Genomic DNA, 16,469 nt, shown 5'->3' with positions numbered 1-16,469 from the left:
AACCTAGGGGATTTGTTTCTCTGTTTGCTGGTTCTTAAAAAGAACAACTTTTAACCTGGCACTTTCCCGGTAAGATTCACTGCCCTTAAAACAAAACAACAACAAAACAATGGACAGCTGGATGTAAGCTAGCATCCAGCCATAAGGAAGCGCCCCCACCAATTCAAATCGGCTGCTAAGAGTCCATCAACAGTTTTTGTGTGCCACATGGGACCTGTAACATTGGCTGAATGAACAACTGCAGCTTCCTCATTTGGACCTGATCCCATTCGAGTCAATGGCAAAACTCTCCTTGACTTCAGTGGGTGCAGGACTTTCCTTCAAGGGAGTGACCTTGCTGATGCAAAGCAGACCAGGGCCAGCTTTGTGATCTGAGAACCTGAAGGCTTGGAGACAATCACTGTGGCACTTTTGCTACTTGGACCTCTGCCTCTTTGGGGCAGGACAACATCTTGCACAGGGGGAGCCGATCTGTGAGTGGGGCTCGAAGGCCCTCCTGCCACCCACATCAGAAATAATAATAATAAAAGTGGTTTCTCGACTTGGCTCTGGCTGCTGGGATATTTCTAGAGGGGAGAAGGTCAGAGCAGTCGCTTTAGAGTTCAGAGTGGACCAGTAGTTGTAGTAATGGGAAATTTGACCCACCAGCGTGGGGTTAGTGTCTGAGCCGGTCAGGAAAGGAGTCTTAATTCCCAGGGAAACGTAGACAAGAACAAAGAACGTGTCATTTTCGCTGATATTTTTCTTCAAAAGTTTTCTGGGTGTTCAATTAAAAATTTCAGTAACATTCGACAATTCCTAGGGAAATTTCCACTTTGACAAAAAAGCCATTTTTTGTTCGCAACACCCCCTTCCGCCATTGCAAAGGAAAAATTCCAACCAGCTTTCGTTAGTGCCTGAGAACTGGAAGGTGAAACTGACTAGAAACCCAGGGCCTGATTCTTTAGTACTTCTGGACAGTTATTTACACCAGTGCCAAGTGCTGCCGGATCACAGTGGGATCATTTTATACCCGCTGTGCGCTGGCAAGAGAGAATCCGTGCTATGCAGGCCTAAAAGTGTATAAAGCAGCCAGCATTGTCACTACAACATTTATACAGTGCTGCAGATGTGTAGGGCACTGCTCGGACGTTCACTAAGTTACCCTCACAACACCCCTGGGAGGTAGGTATGGGAAACTGAGGCACGGAGAGGGGACGCGATTTGCCCCATGAGTCATTGGCTGAATCAGTATTAGAACTCAGGTCCTTTCAGACTCTATGAGGGCAAAGATACCAAAGAGACGGATGCTGTGAGAACGAGCTAGATTCACAGGGGTTTTCAGAAGGGCTGAGGATCTTCAGCACCCACTGACACAGCTCGAGTTGGAGCACTGCTGAAGATCAGGGCCCTAGGAGGCAGAGATGGAAGAGACTTATCAGGTCTCATCCAGGATTATCGGGGCAGGATCGTTCCCTTCTGTCTATTCCTCGGTGGTCGTGGGGTGCGAGGGAGATCCCCAGGGGTTAAGAGGTTGGAGCTGGAAGCTGCAGTGAGACAAACCTGGTGCCCCCCAAGATCCCAACACCCCTGTACTTGTGGGGAGTGGGAGGGCATTGAAAACCAGACCTGGATCCAAAATCTGCCACTTTCTCTGAGCTTCCTAATGAGCCAAAGCGAAACTCTGGATCTGAACCCCTCCAAACCTGGTGGGGCTGAACTCCAGACCTGGACATTAATAGTTAAGCCCATCTACATGCAGGACCTTTAATAAAGGTGGGCCTGGGAAGGGGGAAGCTTGGTGAGCAGGGGGGAATGTGCTTTCCCCTGACTCTGCTAATCCCGGAGCATTCCCAGCCTGGCACCCTGGGGCGCGTTACCTCTGGAGGTTAAGGACCATCAAGGCTGTGGCTCTATAAGATCCTTCACGTTTCCTGTTCTCTCTCCCTTACCCAGCACCACCAGCTTCTGGTTGTGATCAGGAAGAGGCCAGGCAGGAAGATGTGTCTCCAAGCTGCCCAGGCCACCAGGCTGACGGCAGAGAGGCTGCTCACGGCATGGCCCACTCTATGTGTGCGAGACACACCTCGGGGATACCTCCTTCTCTCCAGGAAGGGGAGGGTGCTGGGAGGTGCCCCTACTCCGTAGCTCCTCCCAAGCAGGAGAGCCAGTGAGGAGGCTCTTGAGCTGGGTGCCCCACGCTGTGAGATACCCCCTGGGCCTCCCACTATTACCAGTGGGATCTGAGGGACTCTCCCATTGGCTCTGGGCTCCAGCTCGTGCCAGTTCTTTGGATCCTCCTCCCCATCCACTCCACCTGCCCACAGTGGGAAGTGGGACCTGCATGCGTCATGGGGTGGGAGATTCGGAGGGGCAGCGGGGCTCAGTGTGTGCTAAGAAGATGAGCCATACCCACCTCAGCCCGGAGATAAGAGTGAGGAAGAAGGAGGGATGCAGACGGCAGGGGAAGGAGGAGGGTGGGGGTGAGTAAGAGGGAGAAGTGTTGGTGAGGGACAGAGAGAACGGAGGAAGGGAAAGGCAGAGCAGAGAAGGGAAGGAACGAGGAAGTGGCCCTGTGGACACCCCCATGTTGAAATCCCAGGCTGAGCCTCCAGAAGGTTGGACTAGAAGACCTCCTGAGGTCTCTTCCAACCCTAATCTTCTATGAGGCGCAGCACGGTGGGGAGAAGGCAGCTTTCAGCCATTCTTCAATGTGGGCTGCTCTGGGAATGGCCAGGATGTAAATCAGAGCAGCCCCAAGGGGCTCGAACGTACAGCAGCCTCTGGAGAGCAGCTTATGGGCTTCTCCATAGACCAGAGCAGCCCAGAGTCTCCATAGTGCCCTGTGCTAAATGGCCCTGAAGCCTCCCACACTGGCTCCACCCCCTCCCAACCTAGCCCCGCCCCCACGCAGCACTGAGGTTCCGATGGGGGCATGTAAGAGGACCTGTGCTTCCTGGGAACAAGGCCAGGGGCCAGACTGTCTATCAGTGCCTAGAAGTCTGGGGGGGATTTTGCCACCCCAGCAGGGCGCAGGGAGGAGGAACCTGTCTGCGCGGTGGGGTCCATCTCCCCGCTCTCTCACCTGCTTTGAGGAGGATGATCTGGTCGTTCTGGCAGAGCTCCATGAAGCCGTCGATGCGCTTGGCGAACTCCACCACGTACTGAATGGCGTTGGAGATCTGCAGGGAGCACTGCTGCCACATGGTCTCGCAGCTCTGCGAGCACAACGGGGGAGCATCAGGCACAGCCCGCTCCCTTCCATGCATCACCCCCGCCCAGGCCACAGGGGACCAAGCACGGGGGCTCCTTTTTGTACAGTGCCATCCTGCGGGGTGCGCTGCATGGGGTTCGGCACCCCGCCCCCCAGAATGCACACCTCCACCCGCAAATCTTCATGCATCTCCCTTCCCATGGTGTTCAACTCCCGCTGAAATCCAAGGCGTCCCTGGGCCATTTGCTCCATCCCAAGACAGAATCGAAGCGGGGGTGGGGAAAATAAGCAGTGGTTGTCTCCCAGGTGCCACTCACTAACTAAGCTCTGCCCACTGGTCACCAAAATGAGACTCCACTCGCAGTGGATCTTCATAATATGATGGATCTGCCTCTTTTTTGCTTTGATCAGCCATTTAAATTGGCCATCATTAAACTTCAGAGCGAACGACCCTTTGAAATAGACAGGGGCTTCATGGAGCCCTTAAAGGCAGTCTTTCACGCAGCCTGCAGACTCAAGCAGACATGGCTTCAGCCGTGACACTCGGTTCTGGGACATTACGTCTATTTCACAATATTAAGTGTAAAGGCATCTGGTTCCCTCCCCTCCGCAAAATGTTAGCTTGGATTTTGGAGCTCAAGGAGATAGCTTCCGGAAAGAGTCCTGCCTTGCTGTGACCCAATCTGGTTCATCCCTGTCTCCACTCTCCTGCCCCGCTTGGTGATGGTCTGGAACGCCAGGGTACGTAGTCTGGGGATTCTGCCCCACCAACCCTAGGGCATGTGTACCCTCAGCCACAAATCTGTGCTCCTCCACCCGCAGATCCACGCCAGGGGGTTCTGCCCCTAACCGCAGGGCGTGCTCAGCCCCATGAGGCAGTGACAGCATCCTCATCACAGCCGATATCCCTTCCCCAACCCCATCCCCATCCCCCTCCCGGGGCACCACGTATGATGCAGCTGGCACCATGACGAGCTCCCGTACGTGTGCCCTGACCCGGGAGAGATTAGTGCCGGGGATTGGGTATCTAGAGCAGCCTGTTGTGTGGGGCAGTGAGGCACGGACCCCGGGGACTGGTAGGAAGCAAGGGGAAGTTACCTTGTTCTGCAAGCTCCTGATCTCCTCCTGGGTGTACAGCATCCACGCTAGCGTCTTGAGCTCCTCCGTCGTGTACTGGCAGGTCTCCAGGTGGGACTTGACTACGTTCTGGGCGATGCGGTCTGCCGAAGCAAGCACAAAGCGCAGCTGAGACTCAGGGCCTGGGAGACGGGGCATTGCCTGCTACCGGGGCAGACAGGCTTCCTCGAAGACAGAGCAGCCCCAGGGCTCCTGGTACGTTGCCAGCATGGCCTCTCAGCTACGGACGTGTTGTGATGAACTGTCACATGTCTATATGTGCCACTGCCTTCTCTTGGGTGGAGTCAGAACTGATCAAGCTGTGTGCCTTAGGCCCTATAGTGACAGCGGGGATTCTCCTTAGCTCAGGTGCAAGGAGCCTTGTGCTTTCAGAGCAGGAGGATCTGGGGTCTACCCTTCTACAAAGTTCTTAGCCGCCTGGGGTTTGTTACAGGATTTGTGTGTTGTGAGTGACTGGAATTCAGGCAGTTGGCTGACCGGGGGGTACGGGCTGGACTGCAGCTTAGCAGGGTGTGGGGCATGTTCTGGGTCTCAAGAACACTACGAGCTGAGTTTGGGGGGACTATTTTCCTCCTGCCGCTGCTCAGTTCTGGTGGGAGTGGGAGAGGACAGTTCCTGCCACAGCTGCCCTATCCCCCCCAAGGGCTTTCCTGCCTCTTGGGAGGACAGGGAAAGGGGTTGAGGGGCTGCAGACCAGTCTTAGAGCTTCTTCTCCATCCTTGTAGCTGGGGCTGCACTAGTCCTGCATGGACACACACTCCCAGAGTGGGGCACTTTAGGTGGCTGGGTGCCAGACTCACGGGGAGGGGACTGCAGGAGGCTCCAGGAGAGAGCAGGACCAGAGACTGGGAGTCCCCACTTTATCTTCCGCTATCAGCATGTAGCCCCCTGTTTAGGGCAGGCCCACATGACATGATAGCCTACTACTGTTCCCCACTAGAAGAAATGCTCCTTTAGCTGAAGCAGTAGAGACCTGCGCTTTCAGTGCTGAAGGTCTGGGGGTCAGCCCTACCTATGGGTGGTTGCTCTGAGCCCTGCAAAATTCAGTTCATGCCTTCTCTTATGACTGGGGTTGCGGAGGGGGTGGGGGGGGGTGGTACTGACCGATCTCGAGCATCGAAATGTCCGAGGCGAGCTGGCTGCCCTCCAGGGTGCTGTGGGCAAAGAGGCCGGGCTCCAGCATCAGCTCGTAGATGGACTCCTGCTTGATGAGCTTGGCATCGCTCACGTCCACGCTGGACTGGTCGGGCGAGGGCTGGGCCGAGGTCAGGAGGTCGAGATTGTAGTAAGCGCTGCCTCCCTCGGGGGTGAGGGGGAAGTCGAAGAGGAGCCCGTCCGACAGCGGGGAGATGTCGTCCAGGTCCGAGACCCCGCTGCTCACGCTGGTGGGGTAGACCCGGGCCAGGGCCTCGGAGTCGTCCTTGGAGACGCCGTTCTGCTCCTGGCTCTGCTGGTGCTTTTGCACCTCGGCATACAAGCTGTCCCGCTGCTTCTTGGACATGCGGCCGAACTTCACCGCTGGGGAGAAGGAAGCAGGGCCAGTGGGCTTGGGCGAATGGATGGGGCCCAGTGGCCAATGAAGGGTTAACAACAACGCCACTTCCCGCAGGCAGGGGCCAAAGGAGTAGGGGGGGGGGGCAGGGCAATGCCCCTGAGGCTCCAGGGCTGGGGTGGTTATTTTGGTTCATTCTGATGATGGGATTCTTCCCTCCTTTGGTAAGCAGCAGCGAGCAGAGCCCCCAGCTGGGATCAGGGCCCCCACCTTGGTAGGCGCTGAGCACACAGACTGGGGGACAGTCCCTGCTCCAAGGAGCTTACAGCTGAAACTGACGAGACTTACCGCAGGTCCCTGGCACTGCCAGGGATCCAGGAGTCCTGGCTCACAGCCCTATTACTATTTCCCACTGAGTGGCCCAGCCCGCAACTCCCCGGTCCCCCAGGGGCCCCGCTGCCCCCCAGGCCTTGGGAGCAGACTCACCATCACGCGACATGCCCAGTGCAAGACATTTCTGTAGGCGGCAATGTTGGCACCGGTTCCGGTTGGTCCGGTCTATCAGGCAGTTCCTCTGGCGCGAGCAGGAGTAGCTGGCGTTATTCTGCTGGCTTCTCCGGAAGAAGCCCTGCGTGGGAAGGAGGACGGTTCAAAACTGGGGGAGGGGGCGGGGAATCCCCCACATGGTCTCCACCTGCCTGGGGAGTGATTGGAGGAGGGGGTCTTCCAAGGGTAGGGATGGAAAAAGCCCAGCGGGGGCACCTGGCCCAGCCCAAGCTCGTTCCTGGGGAGACGGTCTCTTGCGCTTTGTCCAGCCATGGCCCACGCAGAGGGAACCAGGGGCTGTCACAGAGTGCGGAGGGAGCAATGCCGGACCCAGGGAAGGGGCGAATGGGTGGGGGAGGGCACTAGGCCAGCAATGGTGCTGGTAGGATGGTGACCAGAGCCAGGGAGGTGCCATGAGATTTGTCCCCAAGCAGCTCAACCAGGGTATCCGGCTCCTGCCCGTCAATGCGCCTAGGCTGGGACCTTCAATGGGAGCTGGCGTCTAGCCGGCATAGGCGCTTTTGGAAACCTCTGCCCCGGCACTGGGCGTGCAGACGGCTCATGCCAAAGAGGTGTGTAAACCAAGGCCACCATCCCCTGAATCACTGGGCTGAGAATGCCCAACTCATTACACTTGCTGAATGCCAGGGCCGGACATAACCCATCGCTTACCTTACAGCCTTCGCAGGTGATGACACCATAGTGAATCCCTGAAGACTTGTCTCCGCAGATCTTACATGGGATCACTTCGATTTGGGCTGCAGCAGGGAGGGGAACAAAACAGACAAGCCCAGGTCAGTTCACTGTGGCCTCTCTCTCTAGGGACCAGAGCAGTTAAGACACTTGGCCCCTGTGTGGAGACAGGGTCCTCACAGAGCTTTACAAACAGACATTGACGAAACCTTCTGGGAGGTGGGTAGCATCATCCCCATCTTGAGGGAAACTGAGGCACACAGCAGGGCTGTGACTTGCCCAAGGTCACCCAGCAGGCCAGTAATGGAGCTGGGAACAGAACCCAGGTCTGCCAACGCTGTGCTCTAGTCAGTAGATCCCACTGTCTACACCAGGGGTGGCCAACCTGGGGCTCCGGAGCCACACGCGGCTCTTCAGAGGTTAAGATGCGGCTCCTCGTCTGGGCACCGACTCTGGGGCTGGAGCTACAGACGCCAACTTTCCAATGTGCTCAACCCCTGGCTCTGCCCCAGGCCCTGCCCCCACTCCCCCCCTTCCTACCCCGTCCCCTGAGCCTGCCGTGCCCTCGCTCCTCCCCCCAGAGCCTCCTGCACGCCACAAAACAGCTGATCAGGAGATGCAGGGAGGAGGGGCAGGCGCAGATCAGCGGGGCTGCCGGTGGGCAGGAGGCGCTGGGAGGTGGAGCTGATGGGGGGCTGCTGACGTGTTACTGTGGCTCTTTGGCAATGTCCATTGGTAAATTCTGGCTCCTTCTCAGGCTCAGGTTGGCCACCCCTGGTTTAAACCCTCCGAAATGATCCTCTTAAGAGTCCAGCCCTCCTGCTCCGCGCTCCTGGGAAACGAGCAACACCATCTACTCAGCTGAGCACGGAGCCGCTCTCTTCCCAGCCTCACGCCAAGCACCGCAAGACCCTGCCTAGGCCCCGTTCCAAGTGGCCACAGAATCCCCTCCAGGTTTTCCTCTTCCTTATTCCTGATGGTGAGTGAGGAGGCTGAGGGACTCATTGACACTTGGCTTGATTCTGTACCTGTACTGGCCGCACTTGTAGTCACGGGTGGATCTGAGCACTCAGAAGGAACGGATCTCTGCCTGCCTGGATCCCACACACCTGCCCTGGCTGGGTCTCTTTGCAGGGACTGAACCCTGGAACCTCTGGATCCAAAAGCCCATATTAAACATCCAGACCTGCTCCACCCCATAGTGGGAGACAAAGCCACGCACTGTGCTAGCTTGAGGTACACACCCAGGTGCTGTCTGTCTGCAGCACTTAAATGGCCACTTTTCTCCATCTTTTTTATGGCAGGCTGGCAGCCTTTCAAGTATTTGGAGACCTCTTAATCTCCTCTTTTCCAAACTAAACATACCCAGTTCCTTCAGCCTTTGCTCATATGGTTTGCATTCCATCCCTTTGATCATCTTGGTCGTTCACCTCTGGATCCTCTCCCGTTTCTCTACGTCCTTTCTATACCCTGCTGACCAAAACTGGACACTCTTCTCCAGCTGCGACCTAACCCGTGCCAATTAGAGTGGTACTATCACCTCCTGTGGCTTGCATGCTCTGCCTCTGGTAATGCAACCTAAAATTGCATTTGCTTTTTTTGCAACAGCATCGCATGTCTGGCTCCGGTTGAGGTGGTGATCCACCCCAACTCCCAGGGCCTTGTGCAGCCCTTGCCCTCAACAGCATGGAAGTCTTGAGTGGTACAGATGGACAAGCATTACAGACTGTTAGGGCAGCGTTCTCGGTAGCGGGGACTGCAGGGGATCCAGAACCTGGGTGACCTGCCTATGCAGGATATAATACAAGAGCAGAGGACGAATCAGTACAGTGAAGAGGGCTGCAATTCCCCACATGCTCAGGGGATGGCAGTGAAGTGCTGTTCCCAGCCATTAGGAGCTCTAGGGTGGACTACAGCTGGGTGGGCATGTGAGGGGAGAGGTCTCTTACAGCAAGGCAAAGACAAGGATTTCACAGCTCAGCTGCACAGAGACTCTCTGTCCCCTGACGCCCAACACCCACCCCTCCAGAGCCACATCTGCCTGTGCTGAAACTGGTTCCCCAACCCTCCCCATAGCTACCAGTTCCCGGCACAGGGCTGCCTTGCATGTCCCGGACACGGGCTAGCGTGCTAGGTGTGCCAGCAAGCCCTGGTGGTGCTTCAAACCCTAGGCCTCCTTATCCTGGCTGGGCCCCCATTGTGTGCACACGCAGCTAGCAGGGAAGGGTCTGGCAGGGGAAAAAGGGGGCAGGTCCCAGAGGCCATGAGTGTAGTTAGTTGGAGGCACCCAGGGACTGGATATCATCAGTCAAAGGCAACAGAGAATGCAGCAGGGTGGCCCCGTGGAGCAGGAATTCCCACGTCCCCTGTAAGCGTCCCCAGTGTGGCAAGAGGGAGGGCTGGGCTGGGCTGGATCTAAAAGAGCTTGGCTTGTTTAGCCTAAGTAAAAGCAGGCCGAGGGGAGAGCTGATTGCTCTCTATAAATACATCAGAGGGATAAATACCACACAGGGAGAGGATTATTTAAGTTAAGCGCCAATGTGGACACAAGAATAAATGGAGATAAACTGGCCATCAACAAGTTTAGGCTCGAAATCACGTGAAGGTTTCTAACCATCAGAGGAGTGAAGTCCTGGAACAGCCTTCCCAGGGGGGCAGTGGGGGAAAAAAACCCCTAACTGGCTTCAAGCGTGAGATTGATAAGTTTCTGGAGGGGATGGTCTGAAGGGACTGCCTACAATGGCGTGTGGCCCATCGGCGACGGCCAGTAGCAAAAATCCCCAACGGCTGGAGATGGGACACTAGATGGGGAGGGCTCTGAGTTACTGCAGATAATTCTCTCCCAGGTGTCTGCCTGGCAGGTCTTGCCCACATGCTCAGGGTTTAACCGATCGCCATATGTGGGGTTGGGAAGGAATTTCCCCCCAGGTCAGACTGGCAGAGACCCTGGGGGTTTTTCGCCTTCCTTTGCACTATGGGGCCCCGGTCACTTGCAGGTTTAAACTAGTGTAAGTGGTAGATTCTCTGTAACTTGAAGTCATTTAACCATGATTTGAAGATGTCAGTAACTCAGCCAGAGGCTGGGGGTCTCTTCCAGGAGGTTCTATAGTCTGCAATGTGCAGGAGATCAGACTAGGTGATCATGATCGTCCCTCTGACCTACAGGGGAGCCTGGACTGAGGCTGCTGGACACAGACAGACCCTGTGGTCCTCTCTGCCTGTCCAGCAGGCAGCCTAGAGTCACTACACAGGGCAGCCCTAAGGCCCAGCCTGGATTTGGCAGCCACGGATTGGGATTGCTGACTGCACTGCCGTTCCGGGGGCACTGCCAGCGAGCCTGGTCCCCACCGTATGTCAAACTACCCCTTCAAGCCCTTTCTACCTGCAGCCCTTAGTGTCCTGGGGTGCCACCTGGTGTTTGTGGGGGTGGCGCCTTTCATGCCATCTCTGCTGGTTTGCTCGTCACGTGGGTAGAGCACTCGGACTCCAGTGACCTGGGTTCTAGCCCCAGCTCTGCTGCTGGGTGACCTTGGGCAAGCCATCTCCCCTCCTCCTGCCTCAGTTTCCTCATGTGCAAAATGGGGAGAATGATACTGCCCTCCTTGGTAAAGCGCTTTTAGATCTAGAGATGAGAAGTGCTATGCGGTATTTATTTGCACTACAGTAGCACCAGGGACCCTAGTCACAGACCAGGATTCCACTGTGCTAGGCGCTGTACAAACACAAGGAAAAGATGGTCCCTGCCCCAAAGAGCTTCTGGTTGAAATATAAGACAAGAGACAACACATTCAGACAGACAGACAGACGGGGAGCACAAGGAAACAATGAGCCAACAACAATGAGTCATCTCTGCAGCAGCTGGAGTCATTCGCATTTCCCTGGTGAGGTTACTGGCCTGCCCATCGGATGAGCATCGGGATGGGGACTGGTTGCAAAGGTGATGCCAAACAGGCCTGATTCTGCTTTGTACCTTCTGCGCTGATTTCCATGGCACTCTTCAGGATTGGGGCCCGCCGCAGTGGGGCTGCATGTCGACCCGCCAAGGCTTTGGTTGTGTGGTTTTAAAACCAAAAGCCCAGGCAGGAGGCGACACGAGGCAGGTATCAAGGCAGCCAGTCAGCAGACTGGCCCAGCTGGGCAGGCCCAGGGCACCACAATCATGACAGTAATGGCTGGAGGGGTAGAGGCAGGGATCTGGCATGCAGGAAAGACACCTGGAACTCCCAGTGCCGGGATCAGTGGGACCCAGCTGTGTCTAGGGCAGGCCTGGGCTTGTTGCCAGGATACTGTATGGGAGGGGGCTGGGAGTCTTCGGCCAGAACGACTGGGCCAGATTCTGACCTCACACTGGTATTAAATCCAAAGTATGGTCAACGGAGTCCCACCAGTGTGAGACTCAGGGTGTCTGTGGGCTCGGCCTGTCTACAGCATGTCTGTGTCCCGGGCCCCGCAGCATCATGTGGGGTCATGGAGCGGGGAGGGAATGGAGTGTCCTGTCTGCACATCTCTGCACTCATTCCCTGGCCCCCAAAACTGCCAGGGTGGAGGGCACACCTGATGAGGGACATCGGCGGTTTGGAAACATTCCTTTCACACAGCTCTGTCTTTGCAAACATCCATGCACTGGGAGAGGGGGCAGAAACAGGCCTCCAGATGGGCTTATCAGAACCTGATTAACAGCTGCATAATAACCAGGCTTTTCATTAGAGCTAAGGCATTGCTGTAGGGAACAGCTGTGTGTAGAGAGGACGGCTGCCTTCAAAGTGTCCTGTGCCTTGGAATAAACCTCTCAGCAAATGCTCAGCTTTGCTCCCTCCTTCCCTTCAGCGCAAAGTAACATCCTCTGTTCCTGGTGTACTAGCGGGATTTCTGAATGCTTTACATGCCACTAGAAAAGCGATCTCTTCACCCAGCACTGCAATGCAGCCAGCTCTGTGACAGAACATGGCAGCTGTTTAACAATGCACAGCACTGGTTTAGCACAGGAAGTAAAGAAAAGCACTGAATCCACCAAAGGGAATGTCTAGAGGGAGACTGAATGGAATGAGCCAAGCTGGCATCTGGCCACAACAGCGGGGTTGTCTCGAGCAGAAAGAGCCATGGGATCCTGAGAGATTATAGTGGTTAGAACCTGGGTTTTACACCTCACTTGTGCAAATGCCTGGCAGAGAAAGGAGCCATGGCAGAGGGAGTGCAAAGAGAAATCCAGTCCAGAGCTTGCTTACAACTGTCCCAGGTGGCACAAGTGAGCTCCAGCCCAGTTTAGAACAGAATAAATAACTGGGGGTGGATTCCCCTGCCCATGTGCAATGGCCTTGAGAGGGAAAATACCCTGGAGTGGCTCTCTCTTCTCCCCTGGGCCCTGATCCAGTGGAAAGTCTCTCACTGACATCAGTGGCCTTTGGAACCAGCCCCTCGAATGGCTCTCTGCCACTAAAGCCCCATGCAGCAGCATGGACGTGCTGAGTCTGGGGCTAGAGAGTGCCTCCCAGCAGCCGGAGCATGGCCTTCTTCCCTGCGGCTGCTGCAGTGGCTGGGTGCCCAACCACGGAAACAACTTGCCAGTTGGATTCTCCATCCCTGCAAATCTGGCAGCATTGCTAGGAGAGCCGCTGTAGTTCACACAGGACAGAACACAGGGAAGCCACATTGGTCCCTTCTGGCTTGGAAACGATGACCCTAAGGGGTCTGCTTGCAGCCCCTTCCCTGTAGCAGGCAGCCACCTGGGACCGATATGGAAAACCGCCTTGGCATTAGGCCCCCCAGCAGCACTGCCCTGCATCCGCTCTCCCAGCCCGGGGGAGGGCTTGGCAGCCATTCCCTGCTCCGCTTGAGCTGAGCTGCTAACAGTCTTCAGCCCCTCCTTCTTCCAGGCTGCCCCAGATCCGGGGGGTGATCTCCAGCCCCCTAACCCAGGCAGCCCTTGGCCTTCTTGGCAGGCATTACACGGGTCCTGGTGCCTGGGAAATAGTACATGCCATTCGGATCAGGCCTTGCTCATTAAATTGCTAGTGACTCAACATCCTGTTGTGGCACTAGGGGGCGCTAGGCCGCCATCTTTTACATGAGACTTAAAACCAAGGTCCTGGTCATTCACTGTCATTACAGATCCCAGGGTGCTTTGGGCTCCACCATGGTCATGCTTAAATCCCCAGCTCCAGTAATTCCATTCTGCCTCCCTACATTCCCCTCAGCATTTCCAGTGGATTCTTCTTTGCCAGCTGTTGCATGGTGCTGCCTCGAGCTGTGTTCCACCCCAGAGGAGGCTGCATTTCAGCGGCAGGGTCAGCGCTGTGTATCGTTATCCCGGGTGTTTTGGGGTCCGTTGAGATGAACGACGTGAGGGAAATCATCACCTTTATTGTTATTGTTATTCTCTGGCTCCAGAGGCTGATTTTGTACAGCTATTTGTTCTCACTCATCTAACCCATGTTTTCATAGCACCTTTCACCTTAGAGGACCCCAAAACAATTCAGAAACTAGAAGTGCTGAGCACCCCCCAGTCCACTTGAAGTCAATGGGCGCTGTGGGGGCTCAGCACCTCCCAAAAATCAGACATTATATCCAGGGATTCCTTCATCCACTGCTGACATGCAGCCACCTCTGGGGTGGAATGAAGCAGCCATCCTGCTCAGCGGGTGGGAGTCCAAGTAGGAAGAAGGGGTGGGACAGAAGGGGGGGAATACAGCAGGCAAGGAAGCAGAATGGGGGCGGGGCAGGTGATGACATACCAAGGAGATGGGCGTGTTATAAACACAAGGCATTGGGTGGGTGGAAGGGTGTGTAGAGGGCGAGAGAGAAGAGTTGTACACTACGTAACAATCCTGCAATTGTGGGTTGTCGCAGCTCTATTTTCTATATGAATACAGCCCAACAACTGCAAACCAATCAATAAGAATTCACCCAGCACGGGATCTCAGGGCAACTTGCCAACCATCGTCGACCAAGTCACACAACCGCAACATTTGACGGAGGGGAAACTGAGGCACATGCTCACGTGCAGCCAGGGCCTCAAGTGTCAGCAGTGGAAATGGGTCCCTGGAGTCTGACCTCCCTCTCACCGTGTGTGCGGAGCTCCTGTTATTTAAAGCCCCGGCAGCAGGGGGCCCTGGCACAAAAGCCCAGCGGTAGGCCTCTTGGTGCAGTTCGTCACACAGTGATATCAGTGAGTGGAGAATCTCCCTCACAGTAACAGTATGGGGAGAATGATCTTTTTCCCTCAGAAAGATCGAGTGACTTACCCCAGGCGCCCGGCCTTGAACCCAGATCTCCTGAGTCACTGGCCCAGGCCCCACTCACAAGAGCATCCTTCCTCCCTACAGCACAGCATTAACCTTGTCCCTTTCTCACGAGTGGCCGACAAGAAGCTTTGGAGACTTCCCCTCATAAAAAGAACACAGCTAGTATGGTGCAGCGGAGGGGTGCCTGGCTTATTATACTAACCTCTGGCTCTTCCACTGCACTTTCCACCAGGAGATCTGAAAGCACGTTACCCAGGAGCCCAGTATCATTATCCCCATTTCATAGATGGGGAAACTGAGGCACAGAGAGGCGCAATGACTTGCCCAAGGTCCCCCAGCAAGCTAGTAGCAGAGGCAGGACTAGACCCCAGGGCTCCCCAGTGCAAGGCTCCACTCACCAGGATACCTGCGCCTCTGAGGCCAGCCCCAAGCAAAGATAACACAGCACCGCAAAAGGCAGAGCAGTCCACCGCAAGGCTCATGTCCCACCGCAGGGGGCCCCCATTCCCAGAATGCAATGCTCCTATCATCTGTGTCTCCCGTCACCCCGATTCTCACCTCACCTCTCATTTCCGATGACCAGAAAGATTCTCTTCTCACGTGCACGTGCGTGAGTGTTTGTGTGTGTCCATGCATTTGTGCACGTGTGCGAGCACACGGACTTGTGCATGTGCACTGGTGTGTGTCCATGCATTTGTCTGTGTTTGTGCACACGCGTCGGTGTGTGTCCACGCGTTTGCGATGTGTTGGCGCACGCCCCTGCTTTTAGGCGTGGGTTGTTTTGGGCGAGGACGGGGTGGACTGGCTATGGGCAGGAAGTGGCACAGGGGTGCCAGCTGGGCACGACAACAGTGGGATGGGAATGCTGCGGGAGGGATGCACATTTGAACCTCGCTCCCTACCTCAGCCCCTATAAAGGGGGTGCATCCCTCCCACCCCCAGCCTCCCCTCCCCTCCCCTTCCCTTCCACCAGCAATTCAGAAGGAATTGAGTTTGTCTGAGGACCAAGGTGGGAGACCTGGAAGAGCACCCTGGGCCCAGCTGTGCGATGAGCCAGGGCACCTCTGAACGGAAGGGGTTGGCAGTCAGGCTGGGAACTCGGAGAGGGACAGACCCTGTGTACTTGTGTGAGCACACGTGGGAGTGCGCAGCTGGAGCTGGGGGGCTCTCTGTCAGCCTGGGGGTGCTGGCAGGAAGAACATGCTGGACAACAGCTGAGACTCGGTGCATATAAGCCATGAAGGAGTTATTGGGGGAGCATTTCATTCCCTTTTATATCTCTTCTCTTCCCCCATGCCTGGCCCTGCCCCACTGGCAGGTCAGTCAGTAGATCACAGAGCTTGCTTCCAAAGCATCGCCCATTCATACGTGACCCAGGCCCTGATCCTGAGCCCACGCCTCCCACTGGGCCCAGCTTGGCAGGTTCGGTACCTCCAGGGCCCAAAGTAAGCGGAGCCAAAGAACAACAAAACCCACCTCTGCCAAGCTGAACACTGTCAGATCTTTTGCCTTCTAGATTTGCTGTGATGGCATGGCAGGAAACCCAACAACTGGAACAGATGCCAGCAGGCCCAGCCTGTGACATCACAGCCCCACTGCCATGGAGACAGGTATGACTGCACAGGTAAACGTGGATACAGTTACGACAGTACGTCGATACAGTAGCACGTAAGTTCAGCCATCTGCAACAGATCAGACTCTGAAGGCACTTTAATTTCATGGTGTAACACACGGTCAGCAAAGAAGGAGCTATATTGTCCAAAAAGACCTATAAATAATCCACTTCCCGGAAGAAATGGGGACGGAAACACTAGGTCAGAGTTAAGGTTATTGAGGGAATTATACATTTCCAGACTTGCAATCTTTTTTTAAACTTGAATCTTAGCTGAGAATTTTTTGCCTTTCGAGCAGCTATGAAGGAAAAACAAATCAAATGTATTTGTATCACGGTAGCTTCTTCGAGTCCTAATCAGGATCGCAGCCCCATTGCGCTAGGACACACGGGGACAGTCTAATGAGATACTCTTCTTCGGTAACCGACCTAGAGATACATGCTCAACTCAAACTTTGTGGCGCTTGAGAGTGGAAATGGCCTTTAATTGCAATCCTGTTTGCAACTTATCGCGGAATCATTTTAATGCAATCCAGAGCAGAACTCGTCCCAGTT

At 55.5% G+C, this 16,469-nt stretch overlaps 1 protein-coding gene across 1 annotated transcript in view; it reads right to left on the bottom strand.

The window, feature by feature from the left end:
* Positions 1–16,469, bottom strand: part of LOC311513039 (nuclear receptor ROR-beta-like) — a 42,111-nt gene that overhangs the window by 10,960 nt on the left and 14,682 nt on the right. Inside the window, exons 2-6 of the mRNA XM_084614598.1 lie at positions 7,041–7,126; positions 6,309–6,450; positions 5,435–5,848; positions 4,292–4,413; positions 3,065–3,197 (exon numbers count right to left, since the gene is read on the bottom strand). Of these exons, the coding sequence (XP_084470724.1) occupies positions 3,065–3,197; positions 4,292–4,413; positions 5,435–5,848; positions 6,309–6,450; positions 7,041–7,126 (897 nt within the window). The remainder of the gene's footprint in view (positions 1–3,064; positions 3,198–4,291; positions 4,414–5,434; positions 5,849–6,308; positions 6,451–7,040; positions 7,127–16,469) is intronic.

This window comes from Lepidochelys olivacea, assembly GCF_965140295.1.
Source record: "Lepidochelys olivacea isolate rLepOli2 genome assembly, chromosome: 25".
Lineage (NCBI taxonomy): Eukaryota > Metazoa > Chordata > Testudines > Cheloniidae > Lepidochelys > Lepidochelys olivacea.
This window is presented reverse-complemented; position numbering and strand designations above follow the sequence as displayed.